Source organism: Eumetopias jubatus, unplaced genomic scaffold (genome assembly GCF_037043125.1).
Source record: "Eumetopias jubatus isolate StellerSeaLion01/CBP00866 unplaced genomic scaffold, mEumJub1_p1.0 scaffold_1, whole genome shotgun sequence".
NCBI lineage: Eukaryota > Metazoa > Chordata > Mammalia > Carnivora > Otariidae > Eumetopias > Eumetopias jubatus.
In genome coordinates this window covers 197,893,748-197,910,577 of record NW_028274807.1, presented here as the reverse complement: position 1 = coordinate 197,910,577, position 16,830 = coordinate 197,893,748, and the positions used below count along the sequence as shown (strand labels likewise).

General features: G+C 56.8%; 1 protein-coding gene across 3 annotated transcripts in view; it reads left to right on the top strand.

Moving 5' to 3' along the window:
* The window catches only part of RAD54L2 (RAD54 like 2), a 144,224-nt gene extending 129,873 nt beyond the window's left edge, over positions 1-14,351 (top strand). For all 3 annotated transcript variants that reach the window (XM_028124503.2, XM_028124391.2, XM_028124392.2), the window contains 2 exons: positions 10,203-10,371; positions 13,762-14,351. In XM_028124503.2, coding sequence (XP_027980304.2) covers positions 10,203-10,371; positions 13,762-14,054 — 462 coding nt within the window. In that variant the 3' untranslated portion in view covers positions 14,055-14,351. The remainder of the gene's footprint in view (positions 1-10,202; positions 10,372-13,761) is intronic.
* The last annotated feature ends 2,479 nt before the right edge of the window (positions 14,352-16,830 follow it).

Sequence of the window (16,830 nt, the reverse complement as noted above, 5' to 3'; positions counted from 1 at the left end):
TGTGTGTGCGTGTGTGTGTGTGTATTCGTATGCGCACCCTTCTTTTTCTCCACTTCTCTGCCTTCTCTCTGGATCTGAGTCTGGGTCTGCTGTGGAGGTGTTTCAGATGGAATGACGGCAACCATCGACTTTCTGATTCAGGAGGGGTGAGGGGTAAGGGAGACCAGTAGCCCTGCTGCCAGAAGGATGGGAGGGAGGGCTTGGTAGGCTGGGGCAGGGGGCAGGGGTGAATGGTCTCAGAGCTTTGGGTGAGGGAGGTGGAGAGTAGCTGCTGTCCTGGCAGCTGCAAATGTGCCTGAGACTGGGGCAGAATTGACTTCATGGGACAGAAAGGTCCTCTGGGTCACCATAAGGAACCCAAAGAGAAGCATTTGTCACGTTTCTGTGGGGATTCTAGAATGATGTATAGATCCCAGCTTTGTGATCTGGCCAGCCTTACCCAGCTTGGCAGCCTGGCAAGCTGAGCCATAAGGGCTAGAACTCTGCCGTTCTTCACATAAACCACCAGGGGGCTCCAGGCAGAGCAATCTGGGACAGCTTCTGTGTGAGGGGATGCCTGGGTACCATGTGGCTATCATTTTCTGTGGAAGATGCCCCAGCTTTGTCAGGCTGCTCCACCAGAGTCCAAGGAGGTGGAGTCCTTGGACAGGAGGAGATCACCCCCCTGAGCCCCAGGAAGGAGAGGTCTTCTGGCAGCTGCAGGAGGGAACTGAGCTTCCTTCAAATTGTAGGGCCACAAAGGAGATGGGGCCCAGGCAGGTGTCAGCTCAGAACAATAGGCAAGGGCCCCAGAATTCACTGCAGGATAGAACCAGTCTTAATGAGTGTCCAGGGAAGCCTTGGGGCACCTAGAGCAGACTGGGACTGAGTGAGAGGTCTGGGGATCCTTTGTGTGTGAGAGGCCCCTGAGCTCAATCCCTGGCTCACAGCTATCTATAGCACTTGGCGGGGAGGTCATTGAGAGTGTTAGACTGCCCAGCCAAGCCCCCCGTATGTGACTTCCTCTCAACAGGATCCCTAATCTTCATAAACCCTTTACCCCAAGGTCTCTGCTTTCCATGATTTTTCAGTGGAGGGTCCTTGTGATGGTTGGCTATCTTCTCCTGAATTTAGGGAGACACAGGGCATTGTCCATGTGGAAGCTGGTTGGCTGGGAAGTGCAGGCAGGCCTTGGGGGTCAGATACTGGCTCTTCCTCCATAGAATTGTGGAGAAGCTGGGGGAAATGGGGGCAGGGTGGATATAGTGAGCTGCTTGGTTGGAGGGGATAGTCTTGGTGGTAAAGGTCTGGGACAGCTGGGTTGATGGGGTTGTCTTACTAGGGGGTTTAAAGTGGGCAAGAACCCCAGATCATAGTTCTCAGACCTCTCTGGGGCAGGAGCCTAAGGCTATGCTGAGGTGCCCCAGTGGCTTGGCTGCCAGGCGTGAGGGGTTGCACTTGGACCCTTACTTGCTTTAACTGGACTAGCTCTGCCTCTGGGTTTTAATAAACCAGATGACCTTGTGAGCTTTTATTTGGAGGAGGACATCTGAGATTTATAGTGGTTTGAGACCTCTGTCCTCAGAGAAGTACCCAGCTGGGCAGATGCCCCCTCCACCCCTGGCCAACTGCATGTCTGTTGCAGATCTTGAGGACACTGTGTGTGGCAGCTGCAGTGTGAGTGGAGCTGGGAGGCACCAGGGCTCATCCCATGTGTAGGCAAGGGGCAGGGCCCCCAGAAGAGGCAGTTGTTTCTGGGGGAGCATGACTGACTGGGAGTTGGACCTGAAGGGAGCCCTGCAGTTCTCCCTGGGGTGGTGGCGACTGAACTCTCGAGTGGTAGATGATCAGATGGTGTTGTCATAGGGCAGCCAGCTGGGGACTCAGCAAGGTGCCTGCGGGAGTGAATCAGCCTCTTGAGCTGTGGGAGTCTGTTGCTTCCTCCCAGCAGCATGGTCAGAGCCTGGGGTCCTGTCCAGTGGCTCAGAATCTTCTGTATGTGTTTCCCCTTAACCTGCCTGGGTAACTTTGAGGGAGTCAGTGGGGGAGGGGATTTGAGCTCACTCTGGGCCTAGAACACCAGTGGGGAGCAATATGGCCCTGGCAGTGGGATTCCAGGTGAGGATGCTCTGGTGGGATGTGAAATCTGGGGTCATCTCTCTCTCTGTGCCCATCATCTTTGCTGAGTAAACATGGGAGGGTTTGGAACTTTATTTTTCATAAGGAAGGCCCCCTGGCAGCACCTCAGCTCAGTTGTTTACTCAGCAGTTATTTACTGAGCCCTCTTTTATGCAGCATTGTTCACGGGATGGGGGAAGCAGTTAGAAGGCAATCATAGAGTCATAATCAAAGCCCACATTCCCATCATTTTACAAATGGGGAGGCGGAGGGGAGGTTACCCAAGGTCAGTGGATGAAGCTGTGGCTGAGTCCAGACTGGGTGCCCTGGGCTGAGGATCATTCTGATGGCTGTATGCTTTTTGGCAGTTTGCCACCGTCCATGAGTGGGGTTGGGCCCAAGAGGTTCGGGACCTGTCATGAATTTGGGATACACTTGGGATGGTCCCCAGGGTGGGCCTGGGATGACAGCACGGTGGGCCAGCATCTCATTGACCCTGTGTCTATAGGCCTGGTGGGCAGAGTCAGGGCTGAAGCTGCTGGTCTGGGATTCAGCTTGGGGAGCCAGAAGCAAAGGGCAGGAAGAGCCTCGCTGTCCATTTACTCAGCACGTGCCCATTAAGGGAGACATTGGTGGTTGCTCTGGGCACAGGAAGCAGCTGCTGCAGGTGCCTTACTGGGGCTTCACGGCCAGCTCACTTGCCAGTGCTGCCACCTGCTAATTGGCCTGTCCCAGCTCAGGGAGGAGAGCACTCTCAGCAGTGCCGGGACCTGGGGCTGACTGACAGGCCCCCAGAATTCTTTCCTCACCATTTCCCCCAGCCATAGGGTCTAGCCATGCCCAGGCAGAGTGGGGTGGGGGTTGGGTAATGGATTCACCAGGGAAGGCAAAGCAACCTTTGGAAGGTGGTGGCATTTGGGCTCAGCCTTGAAGAAAGGATAGCATGCATTCTCCAGGTGAAAAGGCAGGTCAGGCAGAGTCAGTGATTTGGGTGTGGTTTTTATGTACATTGTGACTGGAGTGCAGGGGAGGAGCAAGAGTTCGGACCCAAGAGATGAAGCCGGGTCCCGTGGCATGCTCTAGGGAGTGAGCCACTGATGGCGCCTGAGCAGATGAATGATTGCTTCAGGTTGGGCTTTGGAATAGGACTTTAGCACAGGGAGATGGGGAGGGAGAGCTGGAGGCCATGGAGCTGAGCTCCGAATGACTTTCTACTCCCAGATACCCTCAAGCCAAGAGAAGGCCCCCACCTGACCAGGGCTTGGCTTCCCTTACTCCCCTTAGGGAGCTGCCCCTGGATGCTGAGGTGTGGGGATACCCAAAGGAGGCTGGGTCTCTCCCCACTGCCAGCCGAGGCCCTGGAACCTGTTCCTCAGTCTCTCTGGCTTCACCTCTCCCCACTCTTATACCTCAGGACTGGAAGCACAAAGCCAGCCTTTGCTGGGGCGGGCGTGGGAGCCACCACTCTGGAAATACCAGCTCACATGTGGTAGCTTGGCAGCCCTGCAGGACCCTGGGGGCTGAGGCTTGTCTGGATGGTACTGTGGGGTTGGGCCATCACCAATCCAGAGGGAGCCTTCTTCCCCAGGCAGATGGGAATTACCGAGGAAGAATTCTGTTGCTCTTCTCCGGAAAGCTTGGGATTCCAGGAACGAGGGAAGGGGGCGGGATTTTGAGGAGGGGGCTTTCCCTCCAGAGCAGAAAACTCTGCCCTTTAGTGGAGCCCTCAGATAAGGAGACTGGTTATACAGACCGGAAACCTAAGGCTCCGGGGGAAGGGCTTTCCTGGGGCGGGGCGGGGGGGGGGGCCGGGAGTGGCTAGGCAGAGGGCAGAACTCAGAGGTACCAGTTGGAGATGAGAAATTCAGGGCTGCCGCTGCCTCACCTACCTCCTCTCCTTCCCCCTCTCCTCTTCCTCCTTACTTGCCCACCTGTCCTTCCTCTTGGGCACTTCCTGATGCCTCTGGCTCCCAGGTGCTAGGCTTCATGGTTCCATCTGCACTGAGCAGCCTTCCTGCTGCTGGATAATCAATCAGTAGCATTTTCATCAGCCTGTGAATGGGACAGGGCTCAAGGTCCTTGACTGCACAGATGCTGCAGAGAATGGCTGGATCTTGGAGAGAGGTGGGCTGTGGAGCCTACCATGGTAGCAGCAGCATCTGGGAGTCTGGCTCCCCTCCCAGATTTGTAAGGGAGAGTGGGGGATCCCAGGGCCAAGCCCCCAAGTCTCCCATAGGGCACTCACCCTCAGACTCCCCACACCCTGGTCCTGCTCCACAAGGGCCCAAGAAGGCCAGAGTGGGACTGAGCTAGGGTTGGGCCCTAGCGAGGGGAAAGGCTGGGCTTGGCTGCAAGGTCAGGGGCTTCCTGGTCCAGATAGGTACCAGGGTGCTTAAGGGTCTGGGTCCCCTGTGCCTGCTTAGAGGGAATCACCCTCCCTTGCTCCTCAGTGCCCCAGCCCACCCTGATCTGATGGCTGCTGAGGCCCCTTCTCGAGCTGCCCAGGAAGCCAGGGCCTGGGTGCACAGGAATATGAGCAGAGGTGTAAATTGCATGGCAAGCTGTCAGCTCTGAGGTGAAAATGAAAAGTCTTGAGGCAGGGGTGCCAGCAGGCACAGCAGGCTGGGGTGTTGGGCACGGCGCCCTGCTTCCCCACCCCCCTCTCCCTCACACCTTCCCCTTTTTGCAGTCTTCCCCAGCCTCCCGCCCAGGCCTGGCTCCAATGCCATCCCCTCCCCTGCCGTTTGAGGAGCTCCCCCATAGACCCGACCCCAAGAGAGCCTTCATCTGTTGCTTCCGTTATATTTTCTAACTGGCTTACTGGTGCACAGAAAACTGGGCTCTGCTTTTTTTGTTAAATTTGCGATCTTAACATTCGTGGTAATTTCTCCAATTGATTCCTTTTAGGTTTTTCAAGTATATAATTATCTTTCAGTGATGGTGTTTTTATTCACCTTTTCCAGTTTCTCACTTCTTTTAGGATCATCTGTTCCAATCTCTTTATTTTACAATTGGGGATATTGAAACTCAAGGAGAAGCTACCTATTTGTCAACGGCGAGGCTCTGGGCTCCTGCCCGAGCTCTCTCTGCCACTTCTGTGCCCTCACTTCCCTCCGAGGCAGCCCCATCTCTCTTCTTGTTTCCTTTGCCCATCATTTTCATAGCTTTGGCCCCTACTGCTACAAGGCGGAGGGTGCTCACCAGCCCTCGCAGGCTCTCCCTGCTGGCATGGCAAGGCCCCCAGAGCTGTCTCTCCTGCTGTCACCTCCCGCCCCACAGACAGGTTTAGGTTCTGGGCCAGAGGCTGTTGGGAGGCCCAGTGGGGATGAGAGGCAGCCAGGGAGAGGGAAGTTGACGGAAGTTCCTGGGCAGAATAATAACAGTGTGCCACATTCTGGCTGCAGCAGTGCCTGCTGCGCCCTCCCCCGTCACTTTGCACGTGCGAAGCAGACCAGTCGCCTAAAGGGCCTCCAGGGTCTGAGCCCCCACTTGCAGGGAGTGCTGTGTGCAGGCGGGTGCATGTTGGTGTCTGTGTAATTAAAAATGAGCACGCCTCACTTCACCCAGTGAGGAGATGCCGCCACCTCGGGTGGGATGCAACAGCTGTTTGCTGGCTGTGTGGCTGCCCAGCTGTCCAGCCTGGTGTGGAGGGATGGGCAGGACTGGGTAGCCCAGGGTGAACAGGGAGGCCAGGGCCTCTCACGCCAGTGAGGCAGGAGGTTACAGGGCCGTGATTGGGTAGAGACAACAGAGCAGAACTCATCTTTTTCTGGGGCTCAAGTGGAGGTGGGGGATGTGCGACCCAACCCTTGGCCTGCACCCATTGCCTCATCCTTTTGGGGATTTGAGGCCACCTAGCACCGAGCAGACCCAGCCTCTGAGGAGCCTGGGAGTAGGATCCACCCTCAGTCTCCACCTGGACCTGACCTTTTCTGCCCCACAACCCTTCCCCACCCCTAGCCAAAGCCAGGCTATGGGTTGGTTGGTGCCCAAAGGGGAGTGGTTCAGATCTTCTCTCTCCCCCCTCCTCCCTTCCCCTGATGCAGTATGAACTCCCCGGGGAAGCACTGTGGGTGCTGTGGGGAAACCTTGGCCATCTAAGCCTCTGTAGGAGTCCGGAACTGTGTGGGCCAAATTTGTGCCCCTCACCCAGGAATGAGCTCAGCCTGAGGTGAGAAGAGAATGTGTGGTGTGTTCCCAAGGTAGCTGAGGCAGTGGCCCCATGGCAGCCTGTGTATACCGCCCCTTCCCTGGTGTGCCAGCACTCCTGGTGGGGCAGGGGGGAGCCCATGTCAGCGCAGTAGGGGTATTGGGGGAAGTGCTGCTGACTGAGGTCCCCTGGAAATCCCTGCATTGTGGGTGGTGTTCCAAGTCCCCCTCTTGTTTCTGCGGTGGAAAGCAAGCCTTGGAGATGTCTTTGAGTGACTAGAACTCCTGAATCCAGTTTCTAGCAGTTCCTGGTGGCACCTTAGCAAGGTGACTTCTTCCTATTAGGTGGGGAGGATTTGGGATGTCTGCATTTCTCCTTCCTTGGAGAGAGACCTTGTGGTCCCCTTGATTCTGTGTGGGAGTGAGTTGCTCTGGGTTGTGGCTTCATCAGATGGCCAGTAGCTTCAGTGGCCAGAGCAGGCTCCCCTGTCCTGATGATGCTTCCTGGAGCCTCTGGCTGTCTGGGCTCTGGGAGGGGGTGTGCCCAGGGCTGGAAGGATGCCAGGCCCATTCAGGCCCCTTTTCCCAGCAGTACCAGCCCAGTGTGGCATTGACTTGGTGTCCTTGGCCCTTGGCAGTCTGTTCTGCCCAGGGCTCCCTGGGGCTAGCTGAGGGAGAGGCAGCTGGTGTTGCCTTCCTCCAATGATTTTCCAATATTTATCAGCTCACCGACATGCAGCCCAGGCCACAGCTCCTGCTGTGTAGCGAGGACCCGAGAGCCTGGCCCATGGTTACCCTCTCTTCCCTCAGTGTCTGTACCTGGCTGGGAGGGAAAGGTCTTGTCCTCTCCCTGATCATTTAGGGCCAGGGTTTATGGCTAGTCCTGTCCCTCCTCCCCTGTCCCAGTCCCCATTGGGCTCGTTATTGCTCTGGGGGCAGAACAGGGAGGGGGTCTTGAGAGGCCCCGGGGACAACTATAAACCCCTCTCTTGCCTGTCAGCTTGAGTTGGAAGTTTGCACCTTTGCCTTCTTCCTGTTCCTCTCCTTTGCCCCGAGTCTGAATTTTGTCAGGATCTGGCATGTGTTAAAATGATTTGAGGCTAAGCCGTCAATGAGATTTTTAATTAGCTCCATGCCTCCCTCCACTGGGGAGAGCCAGGGGCCCGCAGGTGGTAGGGGTAGGACCAGGCTGGGCTTGGGTGGGAGGCTGCTCCTCCAGGGGCCTGGGGGCAGGCTTGGGCGGCTGGCACTCCCTGTGTGGGATGCTGCAAGGAGGGAAAGCTAGGCAGGGAAGGAAGGGCTGTGTAGCCAGGCCAGTTTTCTCTCTCTCCTCTATCTCCCCGTTCCTCTATTCTCCCCGATGGCTTTGAGATGAAGGCGAAGGCAAGGATGGAGGATGCAGTTTCCATGGCAACAGGGCTGTCCACAGCCAGGCAACTTCAGAGCCGGGCTCTCTGGAGGAGGCAGATGCGCAGAGCAGCCGCAGAGCTGCCTCCCGCCTGCCAATGAGGGGGCTGGCAGAGCAGGTGGTAAGGGTAGCTGCCTGGTACTGCCCACCCTGATGCCCAGCCTACAGCAGAGAGTGAAAAGAGGACTACTCCCTCTTATCATCCCTGTTACTTCCAGAAGGGAAGCTTCAGGCAGGTGGCTTGAGTGTTGACAAGGGTTGGGGTAGGGTTCCACTGTCCCTGGAATTTCTTGGTGGTCATAGGTTCTGGTTCCTGGGAGTATCCCCCAAAACCAAATGTCTATAGCCCTTGAGAGTTGGGCCACCAGGTTGATGACCACTTAACAGATTTCCTCTGGACCTTTGGAATGCCTAGAGAGAGCATGGATGTGTTGGTGAAAACCATGCCCTGATTAGGTTTGGGGGCCTTTTTCTTCCCTCTAGCTACCAGGGAAGGACCTGGATCTTCTTCAGGGAGCCCCCTGACCCTGGGCTTGGTGACATGGCTCAGTTCACTGAATGGGGCTCAGGTTTGGCAGATGCTCGCTCCCAAGTGCTGGCCATAGAGTAGCCCCAGAGCCTGGCAGCTCCTGTTTCCTGACACCGTGTTCTTGTTCCTGAGGACCAGGGCTGGGTGAGTGTGTGGGCAGCTGGAGAAGCAGAGGCAGCCGTCAGTGTGTGCAGAGATGGGAGGGGCTGGGCATGTGGACTCATGAGGTGGCACAAAGAACACCCAGGTTGGCAGAAAAATCCTGGACTCAAGCTATTAAAAATAATGACTTTCCTTCACTGATCCTGGGGTGTCAGGGGTGGGGTGTCCTCTCTGTGTTTGAGCACATGAAGCCTTAGGGTGCAGGGCCTTGCTTGGGTTACCCATGCAGTAAGGCTAGCTGAGCTGCAGCTAGATTTTGGCCAGGCCGTCCACCTCCCCTATGGGCTCCTAGACAAACCCTGTCCCCCAATGGCTGCTGAACACCCTAGCTCATAAAACTTCCGGGCTCACCTTTCTTCTTGTCTTTCTGGGGGGGGGTTCATTTTTAACTCCTCTTCACTGCTTTAATTGGAAGGGGTTCCTCAATCCTAATGTTGGCCAGGCAGGCAGACAAGTGGAGTCCTAGAGTGGCTTCTCCCTACCAGGTGATAAGTCTTTCATTACTGCTAAGTGGAAGGCTCATTTCAGAGCTCCTGGTGAGAGCCGGGCGGGTGCTATAAATAGTCGTGTTGTGAAGGTTGGCGGGTGAGCAGTGACAGGGCAGGGGCCTCACAGTCATCTTAGTAGGTAATTGTGCTCCATTGCAGGAAAGGGGGGCAGGCTGGGGAGCAATATGCTCTTGACCCCTGTTCTGATTGTTCTTGCTTGCCTTGATGCAGCTCTGGCATGCATCTGTGCACCATTCCACACACACTGGGGGAGGGGAGCTTTGGGCTCTGGGTCCAGGCAGAGGGGAGTGCTTGTCTCAGAACTCGGGGCCCTATAAACTGGTACTTCGGCCCACTGGGGAGTCAGGATAATGTCCAGGGCTAGTTCTACTTGTCCTGCCTACCCCTCTAGCCTAGGGTCTGCCTCTTCCCCCTTGGCCGAAACAGTGTGCAGGTGCTAAACGAGGTTGGAACCAACCACATCTGATAGTCCTGAAGGCTGGCATAGACCTGAACTAGGAGGGAATGGGAGTGGAAGAGGGGTTTTGCTGGCCTGGAGCCCCTGTCTAGGGTTTGTCAGTAACATGTCTGCAAGGCCAGGGGCTGGAGGCCTAAGGGTCAGGGGCCCTGGCCTTTCCTGAGATCTTGGGGTCAGTCAGTATTGTCCAGGGTGGAAGGAAGTCACAGCCAGGGGATCCTGAGATGGGAAGACTAGCAGTTCAGAATTTGGCTTGGCTTGGCTTGGCTTGGGTGCCTGGGGCCGTAGTACATGGGGTCCCTGTCCCTGGGGTAGTCGGGTGCTAAGCATCATGGCTCCTTGAGACTAGTGCTTTTTGGAACAGCCTTTTGGTTGCAGACGTATAGATAGGTTGGTTTACTGGTGCCAGGGGCGGTGCCAGTCCCCTGGATTCTTTTTTTTTTTTTTTAAGATTTTATTTATTTATTAGAGAGAGAGAAACAGCATGAGAGGGGAGAGGGTCAGAGGGAGAAGCAGGCTCCCTGCCGAGCCAGGAGCCCGATGTGGGACTCGATCCCAGGACTCCGGAATCATGACCTGAGCTGAAGGCAGTCACTCAACTGAGCCACCCAGGCGCCCCCCGGATTCTTTTATCACCTGTCCTGGGGTGTTGTCTGAAGGACTGGTGGGTCCTTAAATTACTGCCTCCTGGAGTATGGGGCCCTGCCCTTAGGGTGCTTTGTGTGTGCTTCCCTCAGCAAGGGTTTGGTACTTGGGGGAGATTGAGGCAACAGGTGGAGCCAGTCCTCTGGGAGGGAATGAATAATAGATAATAGTTCCCAGGGCCTCTTAGGGACAAGTGGGTCAGAAGCCCTGTAGGGCTCATTCCACCTTCTGCCACTTTCTGACAAGGAGCGGAAGCTGTGTGCCCACCCTCGGCTGGAGATCTACCAGCAAGACCAGATCTATTTCATGTGCCCACTGGCACGGCAGGGAGACTTCTATGTGCCTGAGGTGAAGGAGACAGAACGGAAAAGCCGGGGGCCTGCGGAGGCCAGTGACACCCAGATGGATGGCACAGGTATGGAGGGTGGGGGCCTGTGTGGAGCCTATCCCTGGACATGGGGGGCATGGTAGAGGAGGCTCCTCTCTGGCTGGGCTGGCACTGTGGGTATCCAGGCTAAGATTGGCAGAGGTGGAGGAAGGAGACCTGCCTACCCCAGGACCCACATGAGAATTGCCTGTTTCTAGATACGTGGATCCATGCAGATTGGGTTCACATATGTTAGCCCTGGCAAAGATAAAGACACGGATACAAAGACCCTGCCTGAATTCCCTCCAGATGCAACGGGGAGTGCCCTTGGAAACAGATGCTCATGGGGGGGGGGGGGCTGCTCAAGAGAGGCATCGCTTGGGTGGGGCTCATCAGGAAGTAAGATTGGCACTGGATCTGGAAGGTAAAGAGGAGAACAGGGTGTTCCCAGGACAGAGCCCTACCCAGAGGCAGCTGCTTTCTCCCTGCTGAAGAACAACCAGAGAGCATGCGGGGGGGGGGCCAGGAGGTCAGTGCCCTGCCCCTTCCACCCCAGCCAGCCTTCATCCTCCAGGTCCAGGCCAGCTGGTAATTTGCCTGCTCTCAATCCACCTCCCTGCCATCACCTCTTGTGACCCCGGGCTGTCCCCAGGAGCAAGGGGGCCTGCTGCTGGAGCCTTGTGTGATGGTGGCAGTCTATGACCTGTGGGAGTGATCCACTCCCCCCAGTGGACAGCTGGGAGGAGAGCTGCTGTCCCTCCTTCTTTGGGAGACTTCTTCTGTCCAACCAATCTCCAATAGCCAAGGTCACCCTAGAGAGGCGTATGTTGTGGTGGGGGGTAGGGGTACTGAGAGGCAGTCTCTACTCCCTAGAGGCCGTGTCCAACACAGTTAACTTCATCTGCTGTTTAATTACCTCCATGGGGCACTGTTCCCACCCGCCTGGTAATGCCCGGCAGACATTCCTTCGGTGAGCACAAGACATGGCACAAGGTCAGCAAGCCCAGGCAGTCTCCAGGGCAGGAAGGGAGAGTGTCTTGACCTTCCTTTGACCTCCCTCTGCTGCCTACACCCCAGTCCTTGGCCCACCCACCCAGCTTCTCTCCCAAACACCGCCTGCCAGGGGTGTTGAAGGACTGCTTGGCACCCGCTACAGCTGGCTGCAGCAGGCCTCCCACGCCCCCAGCGCCTTGGCCTGTCTTCCCCACTAGCCTGCCCGCCCACTTCCTGGGGTGCGGCGGGGGTTAGGGGTCTGCCCACCTCTGACAGGGTCTGCCCTGACACCCAGGAAGGACTCTGAGTGTGCCTGCCAGGTGCATGCCATTTGCACGGCAGTGTGTGCTGGGCGCCTGGCTGCCCAGGGCTTGGCCTGCCCCTGACTGCCTCCCCACTAGGTCCCCCACTTGGGCTAGGAGGTGAAAGGGGGTGATTAGCTAGCTGCCTTATGCCTGTTATTACATTGATGTATTATTTAGCTCCAGAGAGGCAATGAATATTTGATCTCCTTGCACTGGCTGTGGGCAGTGGAGGAGGGAGAGACTGGGGTGAAGGTGGCAGCTTCATTCTCTGCCCCAGCAGCCCTGGAGACTTAGGTGCTGCCCTTCCTTGCCTGGCCTTTTCTGCCCTGGGACACATGCCCAAGACTCTGGAACTTCCTCTGGTGCAGACCTTGGTGGGACTGGAGGGATGCCATTTCCCTGCCTTGGACTCATTTGCCAGAAGTGTCCACATGTCCCCACAGGGGCTGGCCTCATATTAGCATACTGGGGGCCAGCCTGAAGGGGCATCCCTGGGCTCCATCCTCTGATCATTCCTAGCCTAGGAACTGGGAGAGGGAGGAGTCAGCCTCCTGGCAAGCAGGCAGGTTCCCATACCCAGGTCCCAAGAGAGCCATTGGGTAGGTGGGCTGGTGGAACATGACAGTTTAATGGGGCCTGGGAGCCCCATTTTATTTGCTCCTTTCAGACCTGCAGCCCCTGGGGCACTGATTATCCCCATTTAAGGAGTGAATAAGGGGCTGGAGTCCTGCCCCAGAGTCAGAAGGAACCACCCATAACTCAGGGTAAAGTTCAGGCTCACTCTTGGCTGCCTCTATTCTGGGAGCCATGACTGGGGCCCCAGCAAGAAGAGGTCCCTGGGCCAGTAGGCTGGCACTTCCAGAGCCTACCTCATCTCTGCCAGTAGACCCAAGGGGCATCTTCTCGGGGCCAAGGGAACTGGAGGAGCAGACCCCAAGTCCCCCCCCCACACTTATTTTAGTCCCCATCTGAGGTGCAGTGAAAGTTCCAGGCCAAGTCCAAATGCCAAGCAGTCCCCAGCTGCTCCTGGCTCAGGGCTGCATCACCATGGAGACAGGATCTGGGCAAGTTGGCCCATCCCTCACCTCTGATGTTTGACAGCTGCCCCTCTCCCTCTCACACAGAAGGGAGGCATATCAGCCTTCTCTCAATCTGGATTCCTACACAGTGGGCCTGAGCTCTTTGTCCCTCCCTGTCCCCCTCCCCCAACTGTTGTCAGTGCCTCTGATCTGGGGAGATGAATTGAGGGGTTGCTCCTGAACAGGGCAAATGAAGTGTCTACTTGCCTGGAGGACGTGTTAGGGTGGGAGGAACAGACTGGGAGGGATCTGGACCCTCAGCCCTGTCTCAGGGCTTTCCAGCTGCCAGCAGAGTGCTCTCATGGTCCCCTTCTGCTGCTTTGTGGCTCAGGAACCACCAGTAATGGTTGGGGATAATTAAGGGCTCCTCTGGGGTGACCCAGGCATAGGGGAAGAAAGCCCTTAAAATGCTTTATCCTAGTACCCTCCTTCCTTGCAACTGGTTTCTCCAGACTTCTCCATCCCACTTCTCCCTGCCCTAGCTGCCTCCTCAAATCAGGGCTCAATGGGGGCCAGAGGCTGAGGCCAGCTGCCTTCCTGGATATGGCTGTTCCTTGGGGAGCCCCACACGGGGGAGGGGGACAAGAGAGTAGGCCTCCTGGTCCATTCACCTGTCCTCATGCCTTATGGGCACTGTCTATAGCTGGCCTTGGACAAACCTCTCTCCAAGCCTGAAATGAGGTGTGGAGGAGGGGACATTACTTGAATCTCTTTGTTCTACCCTCAGCTCCTCACCTCAGGGCTGAGTGGTCCTTAATGGACTGTTGGGGGTGGGGAGCATCAGGCTTTGTGGGAGTGCAGGGAGCTGTGAGGCTAACTCAGGGGGAGGGAGAGGAGTGCACAGCAGGCTGCCCTCCCTCCCTCCCTCTCCCTTTGCCCTGTGCACGCAGCTCTGGTCAGGGCAGAGGGCAGCTAGAATGGGCCCCCTGAGCTAGGGCCCACTCTGTTATTCATGAGCACACTGTGCACGCTGGTTCCTGAGCAAGTGGCGGGGTGTCCGCCCTCTCCCTGGAAGGGGGCCTGGGGTCCTGGCTAACATGTGTTCCCTCTTCCTGGCCCAGGAGCTGATACGACGAGTGACACGAGTTCTGTGAGCCTGGACGTGGGTCCTGGCAGCCGGGAGACTTCAGCTGCCACACTGTCCCCTGGGGTGAGCAGCCGTGGCTGGGACGACGGCGACACCCGCAGTGAGCACAGCTATGGCGAGTCAGGCGCCAGCGGCTCATCCTTCGAGGAGCTGGACCTGGAAGGCGAGGGGCCCCTGGGGGAGCCAAGGCTGAGCCCTGAGGCTGAGCCCCTTGGGGCTTCCAAGTGGCCCCGGGAACCTATTACTCCAGAGAAGGGTGAGGAGTAGCCCTAGGCCTGCACCCTCCTGGGATGCATTTGCCAAGGAACTGAGCAGACTCTCCAGTCCTCTTCCTCCTTCACCTCTCAGGCCCAGGCTGGGGCCAAGGGTCTCGGGGGGACCTGATTTCCACTGCCCCGGGCCCTAGCTAAGCCTTCTTACTGCCCTCTCGGCTCCCAGGGCCAAAGGAGCCAGGGACTGTATTCTGCACCCAGACCCCGGGGCTTTCGCCCCTCTGACATGTTTTTTCAGATTCACATTGGAGCTTCCAGGACTCAGAATAAAGCAACTGATTTTCTCGTTTCACCTGGATTTGGGCTGTGCATTTGTGTGTGTTTCACCTCAAGGAGCCCTGTGCAGATAGGCCGGGAGTGGGCAGGAGTACCCCCAGCCTGAGGGGAGGAGGAAGTATGGCAAGGTACTCTGGGGTGAGCGGAGGAAAGCGGTATTGAAGGCCCTCCACTCCCGGCTTTGTGGCCCCAGGTGACGCCTGCTCATCCATTGCAGCAGCCCCAGAGGCTCCCCCAGGCTGCTGGGCAACAGGCAGAGCAGGTCAAGGGGAGAGCGAGCCCAGCATGCGGTGCCCTTCAGGGCTCAGGAGTGGGGAGCTCACAGCCTGCCTTTGCTTCCAAGGGATGCCTTTGTGTCTGTGGTTTGAGTGTGGCTGGGCTTATGCTGGTATCTGCTCAGCAGGTGAGGCGGTCGCTGCTTGCCTGCCCTTGTCTGTGTACCTGGGGGTGTACACGCACATACATGCATACATACCTTTGGCTCCGTGTGTGTAACCATGGATGCATCTGCTCATGGTTGGAAGCTGGGCCCAAGCAGGCAGTAGGTTATGGTTGGGGCTGGGTATGGCTGTATTTGTGCAGATGGCTACGTGGTTATGTGCACGTGATGCTGTTAACTGTATGTGGCGGTACTAAAGGGGTGTGAGACTGGCTAGCTAGGAGCATCACTCTGGGGGCTTTGTCCGTATACAGCTATCTGTGTGTAGCTGTGTGTCTGTGTACAGCTGTATTGTGTGTTCATGTGTAAAGCTGTGTACTTTTCTGTGTGTCCACATGTAAAGCTATAGGGAGTTCAGCTGTGTCTGTGAGTTTAGCTGTGTGTAGACACGTCCATATGTATGGCTGTATGTATGTGACTTTGTGTCCATGAATACAGTTGTGTGTCTGCATGCAAAACTATGTGTTACTGCTGCAGCTGTGTGTGAGGTTGCACGTACGTCTCTGTGTGTGGCCATGTCCATATGTGCAGCTCTGTAAGGCTGGGTGGCTGTCTTTGTGTGCACAGCTAGGAGTGGTGGCTGCATAGCTGGGTGCATAACTGCAGTTCCGCGCGCTACACAGGACTGTGTAGCCCACTTGCTGTGGGCCAGGTAATGGGCCTCTGGGACTGGTGCTGTGTTTAAAGCCCTGGGTGTTTTGTGAGGCTATCTTAGTGAGTGGGCCGGGATTGCTATGCGGCTCCTCTCACCTCAGCACCCTGCTGCTATCAACCCTTCTGCTCCAAGGGCCCAGCTCATCACTCACCTGCCCCAGGCAGCAGTTGCTTTGAACTAGCCAGAGCTGGAAGACGGTGTATCTGTCTCTCCAGCCTTGTCTGACAACTCTGAACCCTCGTCCTGCTGTCACCTCACCTCCCATTAGCAGTGGAGTTTGGGTTTGTTTGGGTTTGATGTGTTTGTCTGTTTCACAGCTGTGCTTTTCCCAGCACAGTGGGGCATTGAGTTTCTGTGTCCAGAGAAAAAGCCTGTCCTTCCTTGGTGACACCCCTCCCCCTTAACTGCGACACGCACATGTAGGTGTATGTGCCAGAGGGACCTGGGCTTGGCATGTGCTCATTAGCATGTGTCTGAGCTAGCTTTGTACTGACACCTGTGGAAGAAAGGGCAGTGCCGGGGGAGCATATGTAGGGATGCTGTGCGCCTTAGCACCTGGTGTGTGTACAGGCTCTGAGGCTAAACCTGGGTGCAGGCCCCCTCTCCAAACCCTTCAGCACATTTGGATGCTGCAGTTTATCCACCACCTTCTACCCAGGGGCATCCTCCATTCCTCTGCAGGAGAGAAGAAGAGTCAAGAGCATCTTCTCAGAGCTGTCCTCCCTCTGCTTGGGCTCCAGCTCCCATTCCCTCCTACGCAGCAGCCAGTTTCAGGAGACTCTTCTTCACCCCCCCCCCCATGCCAGCCCCAGCATGTGCCTTAGGGTTGACCCTAGTCCCTGGCCCTGCAGCACGCGCCCCCACATACACCCCAGGTTGATATCTCTTTGCCATAAATGCCTTTTGTATGTGAGGGTAGGGATTAGTGAGGTTGGAGGAGGAGGAGGTCAGGGCAGAGTGTGGGGGGGGGAGGTGGGTAGCAGCTTTAAAGGTCGTCTGCAGGAAGAGGAGGCCCCGTCCTCCTCTGACCACCCCCCCATCTCTTCCTCCTAGTGACTCAGGCCCCAGCTCTCACATGGGGCCAAAGATACGTGCCCCTACCCCAAGCCTGGCATGTGGACTGAGCTGCAGTCTGTGGATGAAGAGAATGGATGTGAGGACGGGGACAGACTTGGCACAGCAGGCTAAGCTCTCTACCTATCTCCCACGTGCCCCCTTAACCTATCTCCAAATGGCATCTTGCAACCCTCAAGCTAGCCCCTCCGCTCTCAAAGATGGGACCCGATAACACTGTGCGCACCTCCTGGGGCTCAGTGACCTTCCTGGCCCCGTGTCCCTTGCCCGCTGCTCTGTGGGCTGCAGTCTGACTGTGGGGTGGAGGGGGCCGATAGGCACCTGGTC